The 19,758-nt window shown below is 42.6% G+C and overlaps 1 protein-coding gene across 2 annotated transcripts in view; it reads left to right on the top strand.

The window, feature by feature from the left end:
* PNPLA7 (patatin like phospholipase domain containing 7) overlaps positions 1-19,758 on the top strand; it is a 75,315-nt gene that overhangs the window by 26,028 nt on the left and 29,529 nt on the right. For both annotated transcript variants that reach the window (XM_042478317.1, XM_042478316.1), the window contains exons 17-20: positions 423-536; positions 6,673-6,733; positions 7,655-7,804; positions 18,830-18,893. In XM_042478317.1, coding sequence (XP_042334251.1) covers positions 423-536; positions 6,673-6,733; positions 7,655-7,804; positions 18,830-18,893 — 389 coding nt within the window. The remainder of the gene's footprint in view (positions 1-422; positions 537-6,672; positions 6,734-7,654; positions 7,805-18,829; positions 18,894-19,758) is intronic.

Raw genomic sequence — 19,758 nt, 5'->3', positions numbered from 1 at the left:
ATTGTGGAGTGTTTTCAGCAAGATTTGTTCAGAGACGGTTTGCTAGGGACCTTCCTCTGAAGCTGAGAGTCATCAGGCTTACAAAGAAAGAACGAACCCACAAGAGATAGGGAATGGAGAGAAAACATAGTGAATAAAGACCAGCACTTGAAGGTCCAGCAGAGGTTGTCTAAAAGGGGGAAGGCCCAGATCACTGAAATCTATAGAGGGGTAACAAGGAGGAGTTGTGTGTGTGTGTGTGTGTGTGTGTGTGTGCATGCGCGCAAAAGCATAAAGTCAAAGGTTGAGCAGAGGAGAACATAGAACTCAAGAGTTTAAGGAAGACTTTGAGACTGTTCTGTTGGGGGGGCACCTTTTATTTAAGAGTGCTATAGTAGTTGCTGGTAGCATCTCAGCAATGGTTTTGTTTCCCTCTCTCTCAGGTTGAAGCTTTAACGCACCAGCCCAGAGCTACAACAGTACATGCAGTGCGCGATTCTGAGTTGGCCAAGCTTCCCGAAGGAGCACTGACCTCAATCAAGCGCAAATTTCCACAGGTAAGGAGATGCCCGACTTCTTCTCTATTAGCAAGTAGCTTAGATTTTGGTTTTTGCTGGGTCCCTTCCATAGAGGTATTATGTATATAAATATAATTTATAAAGTGGCCCTTGATATGATATGAGTAATGCACAATTCCTTTCCCTCTCGCTGGAGGAGAAAGGAACCCATGTGGGGCAAAGAGCCAAAACCACTCTGAGGCAAACAGAGGGGCTAAGAAAGTTTCAATCTAAGTAAGAAGGATTAATTCAGGTTTCTGTATCTTGAGGCAGCTTTCTCCAGGCAATCACTTAGAAAGTTGAAAGTTACAGAATGGAAACTCTGCTTACCTGTAAGTGGCAAAAAACTGCTTAAGTTAGAGGGTATCAGGGATTTATGTTACATTTCCCTACCTAGTTGTCAGTCCAAAGGTTCTCAGTCTTTCACATGGCTAAGGAAGCAGCTGTCTGATCTTTTGGGGATCAGCTTTCCTTATGCTAGTGGCCAGCATCCCAACAGGAGAGCTTGAAACAACAGATTGACAGACCCCAAGAACAAAGGTTGTAAGGATTTTATACCCCTAACCCTTGAAGGCTCCAGATGTTTTATCAGTTCTGTAGCTCTCACAGAGCTTAACTGGCAAAAGATATTTCCCCTGATCATACCTAATGCTCTGCCATCTTAAATTGTAAACTAACCCCTGGTTAAAAGGATATAGCTTGGTACGTAGCTGCTAGATAATGCATGAGTAGTGTTATCACAGGCCATTTCAGGGATCTGATATCTCCACTGTATTCTCCTCCCTCCCTCCCACCGGACACATAGACTTGTTTCCTTCTACCTGTGTTAATGGTGTGCTAAGCCACTTATGCCTTGGGTTGTATTTCTCGCTCTTCTGGATGCTTATTTGAACAGGGACACCAAAGCGTCTTTATAGCTATGCTACAGGGCTCTTGTATCTTCTCATTCAATTTACCAACCCATCCTTTCATTGAGTGGCCATCATAGGGTGCCTAGAAGACTCCTCTTCTTGCCTGGGGGCTTAAAACACGAGAAACAATTTTATTTTTAGTCTAGCAGCGAGTAATTTGGCTTCGTGTGGTTTTAATAAGCTGCTCTCCGTCAGCTCCCTCATTGATTTTTTTTTTAAATATTGAAAACCACATATATAGCAAAAAAATAGTAGCAAAGAAGGAGGGGAACTTGTGAATCGGCTGTAGCCTCCCCCCACCCAGTCACCTGCCAGACCTGTTGACTTCAACTCCCATTGTCCCCAGTCAGTCTGAGCCCGGGGATGATGAAGCTGTAGTCCAAAATGCCTGGGAAACACAAGGTTGGAGAAGGCTAATTTCAGACGGCATCTTGCCAGCTGTTGTAATTCCCCGGCTTCTGGCTGACCCTATTTGATGGATTTTTTCCCCTCCACAAAAGCTCTGAGCTTGTACTGATATCCCAACTATTAACTTGGAACTGTGTGTGTATATGTATGTGTGTGTGTGTTTTAAGCCTCTTCTGCTACTCTATATTTAGAAGAAAGCTCCATCTGTGTATTACTGTTTGAGAGGCTGCTGTTGTCTTCGTATGGAAATCAGGCCACAGAACTAGATCGTGATTTAATTTCCCTTCCTTCTCTCCCCCTTCCCCATTTAATAGGTGGAGGATAGCCATTCTTCTCCCACATTGCCAACTGTAGCATCTCTGTTTCAGATTTATAAAAAGTGCATGAATTTAGCAGAACCAATACACTGCAAAACCCTGTCAATTATGGCCTTTGTATACTGACAGTCATTCAAGATGAACCACTGGCAATGGCAATGGGGGCAGTGGCACAGGAGGAAAGATCATGAAGGGTGTGTGCACCTGGCCTTTTCAGGATAACTCTTCTGGATCTTTTGTTGTTGTTGCTTTTATTGTCCTTTTCAGAGTATCCAAAGATATTGTTTTAAAAAATAAGAATTCTTTGACTTGGCTCTGATCTCTGCAGTCACCATTATTTGGTGAGAACACCATGCTATTCATTTATTCATTTATGTATTTATTTTTCATTTACATCTTGCCTTTCTCCTGGGACAGGACCCAGGCAGCCACAACAAGTGACAATACACCTTTCATAAAATGTACTTCTCCTAGGCTCCTAGCAGGCTATCCAGTGTAAAAAATCCACTAAACAATATCAGCTTTTCCAAATACACATCTGGTTGAGCACAAACATGCTGCCTGGAATAAACATAGACGTATGTTCAGTTTTTGTCTTGTAGGATAAACCAGTGGGGATTTAGAGAAGTCCTTCCCAGAGTTTAAAGGTGTGTACTAATGCTTCCACATGCATTCCTGACATTTTCTAAAATAGTCAAACCTTGCTTAGGCTTTAGGATTTTTAGTCCTCTCCCATGCATACATTGAACCAGGTCTTAGACTAGGACTAGAACTACTTTCATGCCTGGTATAAACTCTGGATCTTGTAAGATCATGACAATGAAAAGTGTGTTCTGAAACATTTAACAAGCGATTCCCTTTTGCCAGTGTTACTTGAGCCAGCCTCCATATTGTTTCAATAATTTTATTAAGCCAACTCCAAAATCACAAATAAAAATCTTTATATAACCTTTAAAGACCATAGTTTTCTTCATCAGCATCAATTCGTTTTGGGTTTTTTAAAAAAAAAAGTCAGGGGAAAAAAGAGAAAGGGTGACAAAGATACTGAGTCTACATGTTATACTGAGGTGTATGGGAAAGGAAAAGTCGGCAGATTATCAAAGGAGTCTCATTAGGTTTATACTGTCATGGTCCCTAGGCTTGTTGGGATATTGCTTCTCCATTTTGAAGATATTAGAAAAATCACTGAAAACGCCAATTTGTCTATCCAGGGTGAAGTTGACAGGCAAGTAGAGACTGACAAGCATCTTGGGCACTGTATAGTCAGAACTGGAGATGAATTTGGGCCTTAGAAGAGAGAGAGGAAAGCATGTCAGCAGAAGCCAAACCATTTTCCTGAACACATAGTTAATAGGTAGAATTTGTGGGATAATAACCACTGACTTAGATGGCTTTCAAGGCAAAAATGAAGACGGATAACTTTGCTCATGAACTGTAATGGCGAAATTAAACTTCCATGGACATAGGTGGCCTATAGCTGAAAATCAGAAGCTGGTGGTAAAGAATAGGACAAGGCAATTGCCTGCTTTCCCTGATGAGAAGCAGAACTATTGTTACTTTTTAGACTAAAACCCTCCAAGGGTATGGGCCCCAATCTCCCCTGGGCCATGCTGTCTGGGAGTTCTGGACATTGTAGTCCAAAATGTAACTGTTCCACGCTTTGTGATGACACCATTGGTCCCAGCACCTGATCCTACATTGTGTGTGTGTGTGTGTTTATTGTGTTTTAGTATTGTATTTTAGTATTTTATATTACTGGAATAGTTATAAATGTTTTATTCTGTAACTGTTTGTAAAGCGCCATGTACATGGATGGCGCTGTATAAACAATGGTGATGATGATAATGATCTGACAGACCTATTCCTTACCTATTTCTCAGCATGGTTGGAGCAAAATACAAGTGTCTTTTTTTCTGCCTGTCTTTTTTCAGCGGGCTTTACATTCTCCCACTTTGCTCCAGCTTTTTCCAAAGCTGCTCTTTGCTTCAGTGGGTTTCTCTCACACCACACAATTTTGACAATACCTAAAGAGCTCAAGCATGCCGCTGGAAGTATCTGTGGGGGCTTGTGTGTGATGTGTGTGCGTATATTGGCATCTTAAAAGAATAGGTATAGAACCTTCCTTTCTTTTTTACTACGTATATATGTATATATAGAACAAAGAGTTGTGTGCCTTTTATTTTATTTTTTATTTTTTTACGAGAGAAACGCTCGGCGTGCTTTAAAACTCCAAGGAAATCGCGTGCCACTTGCTTTGCTCACATCCGAAATTGATGTTCCTTGCGCGTTGCCATGGCAGTGGTGGAGTGACTCACCCAGTGGCAGTAAGCAACCTGCTGTGCGCACTCACTCGGAGCTGTTTTGAGTAAGCTGTCATGTGAAGGAGCGCAGCTTTGGGAGGAGAGCTGCAAATCCACTGCCCCCTCCATGCAACCTTGGGTGATGGGGAGGTCAATGGGCAGGGCCAGGAGTAGTGCAATCCACTTAATCCCACATCCCCTTAACCCAACCGCCTACCCAGAAAAGAAAATCTTACCAAAAAGATGGATTATGGAATCATAGGGTTGGAAGAGATCCCCTAAGGGTCATCCAGTCCAACCTTCTGCCATCCAGAAAGACACAAGCAAAGCACCCCTGACAGATGGCCATCCAGCCTCTGTTTAAAAACCTCCAAAGAAGGAGACCCCACCACCCTCTGAAGCCGCATCTTCCGCTGTCGAACAGCTCGTACCATCAAAAAGTTCTTCTTAATGTTCAGGTGGAATTTCTTTCCCTGTAGTTTGTGTCTATTGCTCCGTGTCCCTGTCTCTGGAGCAGCAGAAAACAAGCTCACTCCATCGTCAGTGTGACATCCCTTCAATTATGAGCCAGCATGGCATAGTGGTTTGAGGGTTGGACTATGACTCCTGAAGACCAAGGTTCAATTCCCAGCTCGGCCATGAAATCCTCTGGGTGAATTTGAACAAGCCATGTTCTTTCAGCCCCAAGAGAAGGCAATGGCAAATCTCTGCTTAAAGCTCATCTGGCAGTGTCAAATCTGTATTCAAATCCTTTTTCAGCCACAAAACCACTGGGTGATCCTGAGTTAGCTGTTTTTGTTCACTCCCGATCTGCTCCCTTCTCCTCCTGACTCCTTATCTGCACCCTGAAAACTAACCTCTTAGGGTGCCAGGGTGAGATTTACATGCTAGGGCAAAATGTCCACATACTAAGGTAAAATGGTTATTACCTCTTGAGGAAAAGGTGAGAGATGCACATCATCCATCTGCTTATTTTGTTGTGCCTACTTTTCACAACCACATTTGGACCTATGCTGAAGGGTGCCTTTTTGGCAGCAGGTTAAGACCTCTCTTTTTCAGCAAGCCTTTGAAAATTGATTTTTAACAAGATTTTAGTAAGATTTTTAATTCTTTTGTTTAATACTGTTTTAATCTTAATTGTGGCTGTTTTTAACTATATCTGATTTTATTGCCATTTATTGACTTTTTTGTAAGCCGTCTTCTGGGACATAAATAGTGATGGTTAGATGGATGGCAGGTCATATATTTCCTAGATAAATAAAAATTGTAAGGGCTAGAAGCTTTGTTTTATTTTTAAGCATAGAGTAAGCTTATGTTAGAATGAAGACAATATCCTAAATGGCATCTTTGACTCGCACAGTGTCCCAGGGTGTATGGAAATGAAAACAGAGATGGAGTGTGTGTTTTTGGTGGGATATTTTGGGTAAGTGCACTGAGAATAAGAACACACAAAGATGGCTTGTGTTGAGTCAAACTGTGGGTCCGTCTTAGGCCAGCATTCCATGATACAACGTGCACCTTTCCCCTGAGCTATGGAAGCCTCCTTCTTGCTGGAAATCCTCTTAGCTGGAATGTGTGGGATCAAACCTGGCACTTTCTGCCTGCAAAGCATGTACTGTGCCACTGAGCCAAGACAATGTGTGCATGTGTCACATGCACCCACTTTTCTACTCTTGTATCAAGTAGGAGCTAGACAGAGCTTGGAAAATTACTGGAGTCTGGGATTGCTTTCTGGACTATGCTTCCAGAAGCCAAGGTGTCTGGGGGGATTCTGATCACCTTTAAAAAAATCTTTTTCAAAATCTTGCATTTCCCCATAAGCAACAAATATGACTGTTGGCAAGATAGAGTCAGGATGTTAATGGTGTTCTGTGGCAGATCCAGGGCAAGGTCAGCACACAGAGATGCGGTTAAAAATGGAGATTATATAAAGGGGAGGAGATGATGATGATGATGACAACGACTTTAAAGGGAAGCTGATCTGTTGCTAAATCTTAACAGAGGACACACCTTCCTCCTCTCAAGCTATTGCTTTTCATAAAAGGTCCCTGGACTTCATGAGGATTGGCAGGGATCCATTAAAAATCTCCCTCCTTAATCTTGCTGCCATTGCTGGTTAAGAAGCTTCATTCTCAGTATTATTGATCTCTGATGGAGATGCACCTCTTTGATTTACTTTTCTCTCCCCCCCCCCTACCAGGTTGTGACTAGGCTTATCCATTTGCTGGGCGAGAAGATCCTTGGCAGCCTTCAGCAAGGGGGTAGGACATTACATTCTTGGATACTCTTTTTTGTCTTTCTCTGCTGGAAGGTGGGAGGGGAAGTTGGCCGTTTAAATGGTGCTGAGGCCAAATTGTCTCTCCAGTGAGCACTCTCTTGGAGTTGCAGAACTATCCACTTGGCTTAAGGGGATTAAATGGAGTGCTGCTATTGGATGGAGAGCTAACATCACTGGCTGAAATGCTTGCACAGTGTCCTGCTCCGCTGTGAATAAGCTCAATGCAGTTCTGCATTGAGAGATCATATTCTTGAGTCTCTCCCTGATGCCCTTGCACATATTTTGGCTAGGATTTGTAGTCATAATTTTTTTTCTAAAGCAAAGTGAGCTAGTTTTGTAAACTGCAGTCCCTAATATTTGGCGGAAAGTATTCTTACTCACCTCCAAACACATCTGAGTGGACCCTTCACGCCACCTCCCACTTCCCCCCTCCTTCTTCAGTTCACTTCAGTTACCGTAATGTAAACTGAATTCATTGTGCAAAAGTAGTTTGCACCCAATTAACTCAGCGGGAGAAAAAGGAGAGGACAGAATCTTCCCCTTCCCTGTAGGCTCAGGCAAAAATAAACTGCTGCAGTGTCTTCTAGCTTACATATTCTTCCCTGTTTATAATGTTTGCCATTTCGATTACACTCTTGATGTCACTTAGCCACACATGACCTGAATGTCATTCATGAAATGTTGGGAGAATATCCCCTTGAGGTAGAGGCAAGAAACCTGTGAGACTGACTGGTATTTATAGTCATGTTCACTTTGTGAATTCATATTCTGGGGGTCCGTGTGCTCCCTTTCTTTATCAGTTGGTGAGGTTGGAAAGCTATTTATTCTCCTTAGCTTCTGACACTTGCAAGACCATCCTAAAAAGAACATTGTGCCGTTTTCTGACTGGATGTCTTTGTAACAGCTCACACCCTTGGACTGCATACACCAAGCAGCAAATGGGATGCCAGCAACCCTGCAAGCAACCTCTCCACTGTTGCAATTATGCCCGTGTCGGAAGATGTTCCTCTCTCCACTTTCACCTTGGAGCTCAAGCATGCCCTCTGCGCTATCGGTAAGAACTCTGCAGGTCACAGGAGGAGCTGTCGTTTGCAGCTGTTTGTGGGTGAAGTGTGCGGAGGAGTAAAAAGCAGAACGTAGGGATGACTTAAGCATTTGTGTGTAAAGGAAGATTGCTACTCCCACTCCTTCTTATATGAAAACTTGAAACAGGCTTGTAAGGTTCCTCATATACACATTGTTCGATTATAATTTCACCCTCCCTTTAATTCACTAATTCCCAGTCTGAGTTGCTGCCCTGGTGTTGCTTTTGTCCAACCAGCCTCCATTGGAAGCTGATTATTAAATTCAGAGCCATCCTCACCCTGGTACTTTTCAGTCAGTCCAGAAAAAGGGAATGACCATTAGCAAGGGGAGAGTGTCTGTTGTGCCTCTGTGCAATTCTCTGTAGTGTTTTGGCATGTTAAAGCACATGAGAATAAAATCATCAGTGTTTCTTATGTGTGTATGTGAGAAATGGTTCTGGATATGCCTCCCATTTAGCAGAGACACTCGCTTATAGCTAATGGCTGCTCTGATCCTTGTGTTTTAAAGGATAGCTGTGTTGTTTATCATTTGATTTTCTCTCTGTAAAGCATAGTAGAAAGTTGTTCCCGTGCCCCCAAATTGCAAAAAATCCAATGTTAAGTCTTTGAATGAGGCAGTGCTGCTTTCCTGACACCACACTCTATCCCAGGGATCTGCCTTTTTAATATCCAGTCAGACTTGAGTCTATCTATCTCAATATTCTCTACTGTGACGAGAAGCGGTTGTTTGGAATCTCTGGCAAAGAGGGATCATACCTGTCACCACCTACCTGGCCTTTTTAAAACTGCAAATACTGAAACTGAACCCTGGAATTTCTGCATGCAGGGAAGGTACAGTAAGCCCCAAGGGTTGACACAAAAATATAGCCTATTAAGACTCTGATATTTTAAAGAACTACACAACTGAATATTTTGAAAACATCCTTAGTGTGCACGAAAATATAAACACTAGAGGGCACTCAGAATGTGTGACAGTATGACAGCCGCTAGTTTTCCACAGGTCAAGACCAAGAATTCTGTGAACCGGAAAATCAGTGGTGTTGTATATCACAGTACTTCTCCCTCGTCTCTCTCCTCCCCCCATCGCAGGCTGCATTCCCATAGTTTAAAAAGCTAGCATTCTTTGCTGATTCTGACATGTCTGAAGCCAGAATCCTCTTGTCGGACAATATGCTAAATGTAGATTAGGGATATGTGGGCTGCCTGCAGCTCCCATTGTCTCCCAACACTGGTTGTGGCTAATAGGAGTTGCATTAGCATCTGGAGGGTCAAACATTCTTCAGTCCTGCACTTAACAAAAGGTCTAGTTAGCTAGAGGAGTTCAGCAGGAGCAAATACTTGTTCATGATAAGTCAAGATTATCCAGCATGCTTCTCTCTCCAGAATCATATGTCCCTGTGTTTCTTTATATGTCAGCAATGCATCTTTGGTATCAGCTGGCTGAAGCATTGTGGATCAGAATGGCACGTTTGGCTGATTCACAGCTCATGACCGACACTAAGTCCGTTCTGGGATGTAGGCCAGGCAGAAGACTTGTCTGGATTAAAGCCAAATACAACACTGACTATGGAAATGATAAGCTTGTAAATTGAAGGCCAGGATGGTGTTTGAAAGCCAGGGAATCAGCTACTCTATGGAGACATGTGATGGAGAAACATGTAGGTCTGATAGAGCAGTCTGTGGCAGCCTCATTAATGGGTAGTAGTAAAATTGGTATATCAGTGGGCTAACCTATCTTCTCTAAACCTGTCTGCTGTTCCTCAGCACATCCAGGGGCTATACAGTTCAACAAGAACTGTATAGTCCCTGGATGTGTTGAGGAACAGCAGACAGGTTTAGAGAAGATACTTCAGTGTGCCTGAAGTTTTTCATAAAAACTTAAGCTAGGCTTAAGCTAGACATTCTTCTTATGCACATCTGCCACTGCCTTTACAGTGAGTCAGTCCACTGGACCCAAGGCCATACTAGCTGGTGGATTCTAGATATCCAAAATATAGCTTTTCTAAGCTCTGAGTGGTATACTTGGAGATACCAACATTGCTCTCTTTGATTTGGGGGAAGGTGCTTGCTGAACTGGAGCACAAGGCTTCTGATACCCTGATAGGTCTTGCTACATACAAAGTACTGCTTCATCTTTCCCTCCAGCACGGCTGTATTCTCTGCTTTTGTCTCATCTAGATACCTGTCACAAAGCGCAGTTCTGGCCTTTTGACCATACCCATTTCATTTATGCTTTTGCCACAAAGAGCCAGCGCTCCGTCCTGCAGATCTCCCACTGGTGCTTTGAGGTCCATGCAGCCTGGCTCTCATGAAAAGCTGCTTTGTTTAAGGGACTGGTGCGGATTTCTTCCCCCCCCCCCCCGAGTTTTGTCTAGCAGATAGTGATGTGTGCAGAAGGGCTTGTTGTCAGAGCGACTTGCGTAGATGGGTGATGTCTCTTTTGGGGGAGGCACGAGTCAGAATTTGAGTTTAAAAAAGTCTGTAAGGCTGACTTCTCTGATGCAAAAAAACGCTTTCTCTTCCCTGTGGGCTGACAGAGCACTGGGCTAGGTAAATGTGTAGGTTGGAAGGGAGTTGAATATAGGAAGAGTAAAAGTCTTGCTAGAGGACCAGCACTTTGAAATCTGAGGTTTCATACTATGATTCCCAGAATCCCCCAACCAGCGTAGCTAGTGGCTAGATTGCCTAGGGGAATTCTGTGTAATCTAGTTCAGAAAGAATATGCTCTGTGATCTTTGGATCAGACCAAAACTCCATATAATCTAAGCAACCTGTTTCCTCTAAGTAGCCAACCAGCTCTCTCCCAATACCCAATCTCCCTCTTGGTTTTTCTCCTGTATTGGGTACACAGAGGTATACTGCCTCCAGGTATGGAGGCTCCATCCAGCCATAATTGATAATAGCTGCTGCTAGAATGTGTTGCACATATCATTTATACTGTTGCTTCTCAAACTACAATTTGCCAAATGCTTCCGTACTGTTGTAGGGGAATCCCAGCCCTTCTAGCTGTTGTTGGACTTCAGCTCCCAGCAGCCCAGGTCAAGAATTATGGGAAGTGTAGTCCAACATCTGAAAGAACAAAGACTCCCCATCCCTGGCTACTGTACGGCTGTTGATTAGATCAGTAAATTGGTTGGCTGAATTTGCTAGATCCTTCATTAAAGCCATTGTATGCTTGTATGCAAACCTAGGAACAAGTTTGTAATGGTGGCTAGCAGCTGGCACATGAGACATGGGCTGTTCGGTGGAGCGTTCGATCTCTCCTCTGTACCTAGCAAAGAAATGACACAAATTGCTAAAGGATGGAAATGTCCTTCTTTGCACCCAATAGAAAAAATGTAGCCTTTTCTTTAGAAAGATAAAAGCCCTGTGACTTTATATTTCCCTCCCACACTCTTCCCATCTCCCCTTCTCTCTCCACTCTGCTGGCCTTCAGTAGGCTCATAAAATTTATTGAAGGCTAGTAACTTTGGGGACCTTATTTGTAATGCTGGTGTAGGCCAGCTGCCCCCCAGTCTGTATTTTGTGGCTGCGCCTTCTGTAAATTTATGGTTGCTTTATGCAAAATTAAGTTGCTTCCCCCATCTGTTGCAAATGCAGTGTCTGTCACATTATAGGATAAGGTGATTAATTCTTAAAGAGAGCCACAGTGGTGTAGTGGTTTGACCATTGGACTATGATTCTGGAGACCAGGGTTCGAATCCCGGCTTGGCCAAGGAAACCCACTGGGTGAAAGTTACTCTTTGGATCATCCTCAGAGAACGAGAGATTCACTAGAGCAGTCACCTTTATGTTGCATGTGTTCTCGTTCTCAGTTCTAAATGTATTGGCATGGGAATCTCCACTTCCAAGCAAAGTTGCAGCCAAGGGCTTCCTTCTAATGAGACCCAAGAGCAACGGCACTCTGCAGCGGGGAGCCAGCTGAGCATGAGAATGGCACATGCCGCTTTTCTTAATTCATTGGAGCAGTGACTCATCCCAGTGCGGACTGAGGAGAGATGTGGGCGAGGAGGAAGGGAAAGGTTGTTTGTGGGGTGGATGCTTTCTGTGTCTTCTAAATGCTTTTAGACGAAAGCATCTGCACGTTACAGAAGCTGATTGGTGTCGGTTGCCGAGACGGTTCCCATCTTTCCTTTTGCTCTTCGTAGTTTCCAGACAGAAACAGAAATGCAGGGAGAATGTTAAGGATTGTTATGGGGAGGGTGTGTGTGAAAGGCAGTGTTCAATTCCTCCCCTTGTTTTTTTTAAAGGCTAATAAAGGGTTAGCCTTTGGCTTAAGATCTTTTTGAGAGCACTGTTTGGCTCTTTGTCCTGCGACTGAGACCTTTGGGTGTCCACACTTGCATGTGTGAAAGATGGACCGCTTTTCCTTCATCATGTGTTATACTCGTAGGCCTCTTTCCCCTCAAGAGTTGTGCCCAAAATGGCTCACGACAGACTGACAATAATTAAATATAATTTAATTTAAAGACCTTTAAACCTAATAGACCCTCAAATCGCAAACAGCCTCAGTGTCAATAGTTAAAAGCATCATAAAAATACCCACCGTTCTATGCAATATTGAATTTGAAAATGTGAAGCGACTGGTCTGATCCATCGTTTTTAAGAGCAAACACGGGAGAGAAGAAAGCCTAACTCAAGAAATAGTTTTAAATGTATACTACAAAGGTATCTCCCATCTACAAATGCAGGATTCTCCGCAGTTCACCTACAAACACTGGCTGGCAGCCATGCCTCTCGCTTGCGGCAGTTGTCTCCTAGCTCTCACCTGTGTCTCTCTATTCCTTCCTCCATCTCTCACATGGGCACACACTAGCAATTTTGATATTATTTAGACTTTCCACCAAGTTTAATTTTAGCATTCTCTTCAAGAGTCGAAGATTTATCAGCTTCTGAAGTGATACGGTGGGCCAAGATAGATGGAAAATAGATTCCCTCAAGGTTGACATTGGCCCACATCGGTTCTACAGCAGTCTCCCAGTATTGTCTGCAGTTGTAGAGCAGTCTGGGCAGATATGGAACAGTATTCTTGGAGGTTTTAAGAAGGTACGAATGAAGCAAAGAACAAGTGTATCCATCCATCCCAGTCCCAGAAGGTTAAATTGTCACCAACTCCAAAATCTGGAGACACATCAAAGAAAAAAGAGGAAGAAGCAGAGAGATTGGGTAGAAGGAGCAGGACAGATATGTGGAAGTGTGGAAGCAGTACTACAGTGTTGCATTGAAGTAGCTCCTGGTTTGATTTTTTAAAGAACATCATTATCAGGTGGTTGCTTTTCTAATTCTTATTTATGTGCCTGTTTTTTTTAAAATAAATATGCTCAAAATGGCTTGCGATAAGAACCATGTTATGTTTAAATATTCATTTCCCATAAACAGTGTAGTGCAAGTTCGTTTTGAAATACTGTATAACAGTCCGGATGATCTAAGTGACTCATTTCAATTATAGAAACATCAAAACATGTTAAATTCACTGCAAAAGTAGGAAGGCTGGTCATGCATATTTTGAAAATGGGTGGTTTTTTTTTCAAACTAGAGTCAGGCGCAGTAAAACTTTCCACTGCTGCCATATATTAATAAAGCATTAGCCAATTCCTCAGCAATGCCAAGTGCAGAAATGGTGCCCAGTTTTCTTTATGACATGACAAATGAACTCCTTTTGTCAGTCTGGCATAGTCTCCACCAACTTCAGAGATGGAGTGTGTGTTTGTGTGTGTGTCTACCTCTAACACTAATGTTCTGGCTGTGGTTTCATGCAAAGCGAATTCTCCACATTGGCTCAGGGAAATCCATAGCCTACATTACCTGGATAAATTGCCGTGTTCCTCGTGAACCTTGTCCATTTTGTCCTCTGGTTTTTATTCTGTGGTTGATCAGCCTGTGAACTGTTGTGATTGAATGCAATGTCCTTGCTGGGAGAAAATGGAGAAGGCTGTTATGCCTGAGTTGTGGGCTTCCCAGAACCATCTGTTTTGCCATTGTTAGAAGACAGGAGGCTCTTTCTTTAGTCTGATCCAGTTTGGCATTAGTTATGTTCTTGTCACATTTGATAGACAACCAAAGAAATGTGTTAAAAAACTGAAATGAGCAAACAGTGTGTCTCCTTAAAGCCTTTATCAGCCTGGATCAAGGGATAGGCAACGATTGTAATTATTTTCCCCCCAACCTCCTAGAATTTATTCTTCTCTGTTTTGGAGCAGGAGGCATATGTTTTTTCTCTCAAGGATTTCCAAAGTAGCTCAGTGGTTCTTCTATACTTATGGCACCTCTCCCATCTATTAAGTCGGGCTGTCCTCAAGTGTGTTTGGATAACTCTCATGAACTCTTACTAGCTACCCGGCTGGATTTGCTGAAAGGAGATCATGCCAAATCAGTCTATTCTCTTCTTTTTAATGTAAAACTGGTGCAGTCATTTAAACCATACTGGTAAACTGGGGTTGTTCAGATATAAAGTGGTAGCTTTGCATTTATGAGAGCAATCTGGGTTGTGCATTTCTGCTATCTACTCCTACCCTCTCCCTCATATGTGGTGATTTGAATGTACTATTCTTGGCTTAGCAGCGTACCATAAGTTTCCCAAAGACCAACAAATTAGGGTTTGCACAAAACCTACATTGCCCACAAACCAAGGTTGAAAACTAGGATCAAACTATTCCCAGCTGTTGTGCAAAAAATTTGGAGGGAGAGGCAGAAATGTATAAACCCTATAACTGTACAGCCTTGGAAAACTTTGACTTTTAAAGACATGACATAATTGGGTTCACTTACATATACATTTTTCAAGTCCCATGATATACAATGGCCTAGTGCAATGTTGTCCCTTATATAAAATGGCAAGATCGAGGTTTCCTTTTTGGAATTTTTCAGTGTGAATATTTTTGAACCATGGTTGGTTGAATCCCTTTATGCAGAATCTGTGGATACAGAAGGCTGACTATATGTTAAGATTTTAGGATGAATGTGTTGGATTAGACCAGAGGCCTGTCTAACCTAGCATTCTTTGTCCATTGCAGGCAACCAGACCCAAGTTAGAAGCTATCACTACAGTTTGCTGTAGCTAATTCCATAGTTGAGCTGTAGTCCTTTGGTCTGTTCTACATCTGCCATGGTTCATCTACATTGGATGACCTCAGGTTTTTGGCAATCTGAGAGTGTCATTATTTATTCTGTCCACACAATGCATAAATGTTATACAATCTTCCACATCCCGCTCGCTTGCCTTTGTAACTGAGCTAAAGAGTCCTGAACAGAGGAGAGCTGCTCAATTCTTTACCCCTTTTCCGCTTTGTACAATCCATTTTTGAGCTGAGCTGACCTTAAATCTTCGCAGTGTATTCCAGGCGGGATCACATTATGGATTTGTATAAAGGCAGGGTAATGTTTTTCACTTTTATTATTGATTTCATTCTTAAAGATGCTCTTTTTAAACTGTGTCTCATCTATCACCACCTGCATGACACAGGATGAGGAATGCTACTAAGAAAGTGCTTGTACACATGACTGCCTGTAGTTAAAAGAATGAGCAATCTAAAAAGAAAGTTAATTGACTAACCACATGGTCCCTTATTTTAATCAATCAAATAATACATTTTTATTTTGTTTGAATTGATCAGATCAGATATACCAACATTGATTTAATTTCTCTGTATAACCAGGGTGGCATCAACCTACATACATTAAGGAGGTAGAGGTATCAGCAGATCTGGGAGAAAACACAATGTAAAACATTTTTAAAAGAAGATTTTAAAAAGTCCTCAGGAACCCAGCACCCTCCCAAACCTAGGTATATGAAGACTGAGCATGATAAGACAGAGCGCATGGGGTGAGGATATAAAAGTAAAAAGTTGGAGCAGGGAGAAGGGAATGGGATGTAGTGTTGGGAATGTGGAACAATGGAGTACTCTGCGTTGCAACATTTTCTCAAAACCCCACTCTGTTTTGTGAGTTTTTAATGAACAAGCAAAGCCTTGCAGTTCTGTTAATTTTATTTTATCTTTTCTGCTTTGATGAAGAAGCGTACATGAATAGGTGCAAGTTTTGTTGTTTCAACCCATCTTCCTAAGAGGGCATTCCTTACCCCTGCCAGACCAAGAAGGCAGTGACCTAAAGGCATCTTCAGAAGGGCCAAACAATTAATGTAGAATACTACTTTAACATATAGTGCCATTAAAGGAGGCATTGAAGGAGAGTTGCAGAAAGGTATTTAGGGCAATGTACCTCCTCATAGGGCTGGCAAGATGATGGATGTTTTGAAGAATTTGTGATTTGACCATCCACCCTACTCACCTGAACTTGCTCCATCTGGCTATTTCCTGTTTCCAAACTTTAAAAAAGGTTTAAAACTATGTATTACATAGCCGTGTTAGTCAGGAAAATCAGTATGCACCACCTTTGAGGCATGCATCTGAGAAAGCAGGCTCAAGTCCACGAAAACTCATGGTACCAAGTTCCAGCTTTCAGTTAGTCTGAAAGGTGCTGAAAGATCCCTTTGTATACTAACAAGTTTGAAAAGAAGGAAATTTTTGAATGATTCAGATGTGATAGCAGAAGTACTTCAGTGACCAGATATCAGATTGTTTGTTTGTTTGTTTGAAGGTTTAAAGAAACTCGAGAAACAGTGTGCCGAGCGCATCGAACTACGGGATGGAATAGCATGCAAGCTTTTTATTGTCGTAGAGCATCCTTGTCCTTTGAAATTTCCTTTGATTTCCTGGATCTTGTGGAATAGGTCTCTTGTTCTTCCCTTTTTGGACAGAATATCTCCTCCCGCTTTTTGGACACTCTAAAAACCAAACCCTTTGGGGCATGTTTTTGGCCCCATGAAGGGCCACAGCAAGTGATGAGTGCCAAATCCCAACTCCATTGGCATTGGCTACCAAAATGCACTGTTGGACCTTTGGATCGTCGTTGTTGCTTTTTAAATGGCTTGTGTTTTTTAAGATTTTAATTTTAATGGCTTTTCAAGTTTTGTATACTGTGAATTTTTTAACTATGTCTGTTTTAACTGTTGTTTAACTGTTGTAAGCAGCCTTCAGTCTTAAACTGGGGGCAAGATGAGGAGGTGGGGATGGTGGGGATGATGATGATGCTGGGATCTTGGCCTGTGGTTTCCCCATATGGTTATATTATTACTATGTTGTCTTTGTTGTGCCACTACTTTGATGCCTTTTTTCAAAACATGGTTACAGAAATATTGATGGCAGGTAAACATACCTGGAGGACTTTAGGTGCAGATGGGTTGCTCCAGAGCGGAGGCCATCACTGCAACGGCCAGAGCCTGACCTCCCTTCCCTTCCTCATCCACAATTTTGCCTGGTGGTCAGTCAACTGTTGAGCAATGTGTTAGGCTGATTCACCACCCAGTTGTTTTGTTAATAGGAAAATGAGTTATTTTCTGCAGCACGCTGCAGTTCTGGCAGGGTTTATATTTCATGTTCTGCTAAAATGCAAGCACTTCTGTCAATACTGCCAGTGACCTTTCCCTCTGGCATGACATTAATCCCTTACTTTCTTTCTCTTCCTCCCTTTCTCTGTCTCCATTCCCCCCTTCCATACAGCTGCAATTATTCTGGAGGGAGAACTTTGCCTCTTTGTTGACATTTATAGCAGCAAATAAAAAACAGGGCTGAAAGGCATCCAGTGCCCAGTGAGCAGCTTTTCACCCGAACAAAAGCTGTTTCTTCCAATGCAGAGTTCAGAGCCTCGAGAGTGTTCAAAAGGGGGGAAATATATCTGAAAGCCTGCATCCAGAAAAGCTGCAAGCTGAACAAAAGAGGCAAGCTAGGGGCAATGTGTGCTACTTCAGTTCCAAGTTGGTTTGCTTGCCAACCATGCTTGTAAATAGCCATTTGCCTAGGGCGAGTTAGAATTGTCTCCAGGCAACTAAAATAAAGGAGAGCATATGTAAATGAATTGGGAACAGGCTTTTTGGTATTTTCCCTTTTACTTCAAGGCATCGATGTGCCACTAAAATATAGGTGAATAATCGTTTGGGGATAAATAATTTTTTTGAACTCATTTGCAAAGTTTCTAAAGAGAAAAGAACTGTGAATCTGACCTACTTGGCCTATTTCTGTTTCTTAATTGTTTCGAGATTAGCCATGATTATTTCTAACATATAAACTTGACTAATATTGTCTGCTGTGAAGTGGTCCTCTGGCAGAAATCTTTCCCAGCAATTGTTGTTCTTGTTCTTGTTGTGTGTCGTCAAATCATTTCTGACTTATGGCAACTCTAAAGTGAGCCTGTCTTTGGGTTTCTTGGCGAAATTTATTTAGAGGAGGTTTGCCATTGCCTTCCCCTGAGGTTGAGAGACTGTGACTTGCCGAAGGCCACTCAATGGATTTCATGGTTCAGCTGGGAATCGAACCCTGATCTTCAGAGTTGTAGTCCAACACACAAGCCACTATGCCATGCTGGCTGCTTGCACTACCTGAGATCTTCCAACTGAAAATACTGAGGACTGAACCAAAGGCTTTATGCGTGTGAAGCTTGTTCTCGCTGAATAAGCTGTTGTGCTCAGCTGCTTCTCTGAGACTTGGCAGCTGGCTTTGTAAAAGCCCACAGTCACACCTGTTCAAGCATTAAGATATTTAAGGATTCCAGACCTTCCCTCAACCCTGCTGCGTCTGAAGGCATGTTTGGTGGTTTGCACCAAACACATTTCTCAGTGCCAGTCCCGTTCTCTGAAATTTCTGTAGTGGTTTGAACATTAGACTATGACTCTGGAGACCAGAACTCGAATCTTGGCTCAGCCATGAAAACCACGAGATGATCTTGGACAAGTTACACTCTCTCAGCCTCAGAGGATGGCAATGGCAATCTCCCTCTGTAGAAACCTGCCAAGAAAACCCCGTGATAGGGATACCTTGGGGTGGTCATACGCCAGAAATTACTTGAAGGCACACAACTGAGAACCAGGGTTCACTGGATACCACATGTGTAATTGGGAACTTTTCCAGATGCCCTTGGTTAGTAATGATCTTTTCTTCTAGGTCCCACTCTGCTGCTCACCAGTGACAACATTAAACAGCAACTTGGCTCTGCAGCATTGGACAGGTAGGTGACCCACACTGTCCCCATTAATGCTCTTCTCTCTACATGCTCAGCTTTTGAAGAAGCCTGTCATCTACTTCTCTTCCAATAGAAGCCTGCTAGGGGACTGGGAAAGAGATGAAGTTCACTATTAGGGAGAATAGTTGCATTTAAGCCAGCTCCTTGAATTCCATTGCACTATGACCAAAACTGAAATGAACTCAACTCTTCACTGTCCAGAGTGCTCTGGGCTGCCCCTGAAGTATTCTGGCCCCAAATTCCCTCTGTTGCCCTATTATTTGTTCAGTTGCTGCAAACTGAATTCAAAATGCAATGTTATTTTCACTCAGTTAATTCAGCGGTGCTGAAAGGAGAGAAGGGGACCGAGTCTTGTCCTTTTCAGTGGGCACAGCCAAAAGCAAACTGCCAGATCCTCTCCTATTCCTCACTGATACCTTTTGCCATCTTAAATACTGTACATTCTAATGTTACTGTGCCTCACATGTGCTAGTTTTCATCTGTGAATTGTTGGAGAGTATGCGCTGAAGCTTACCAGTAGCCCTAGGCTAGCTTAACCTGCTTCACGAGGACGTTGTGAGGACACAGTGGGATGCATCTCACCTCTACCGCCACGACTATGTACATCAAGAGCAAATGGGATGAACTAGAAATAGTTCCAACCTTGTAACATTAGGATTCTCTAGTCAACGGGGGGAAAATAGATATATATTTAAACTGCCATTAAGCTGAGCCAAAAAAAATAATCAAAAAATCAGAAATCTTAATTTTCTGTAGGCTTATGTTTCGTTCGTCAAGCCCTTGAAATACCAGGCAAGCTGTCAGGTTAATTAGCCCTGCTTTTGAATGAGTGGATGTATTTTCTCTACTT

This window comes from Sceloporus undulatus, chromosome 7, assembly GCF_019175285.1.
Source record: "Sceloporus undulatus isolate JIND9_A2432 ecotype Alabama chromosome 7, SceUnd_v1.1, whole genome shotgun sequence".
Classification (NCBI taxonomy): domain Eukaryota; kingdom Metazoa; phylum Chordata; class Lepidosauria; order Squamata; family Phrynosomatidae; genus Sceloporus; species Sceloporus undulatus.
Note: the sequence above shows the minus strand (reverse complement) of the source record. Positions and strands in the feature narration are given on the sequence as shown.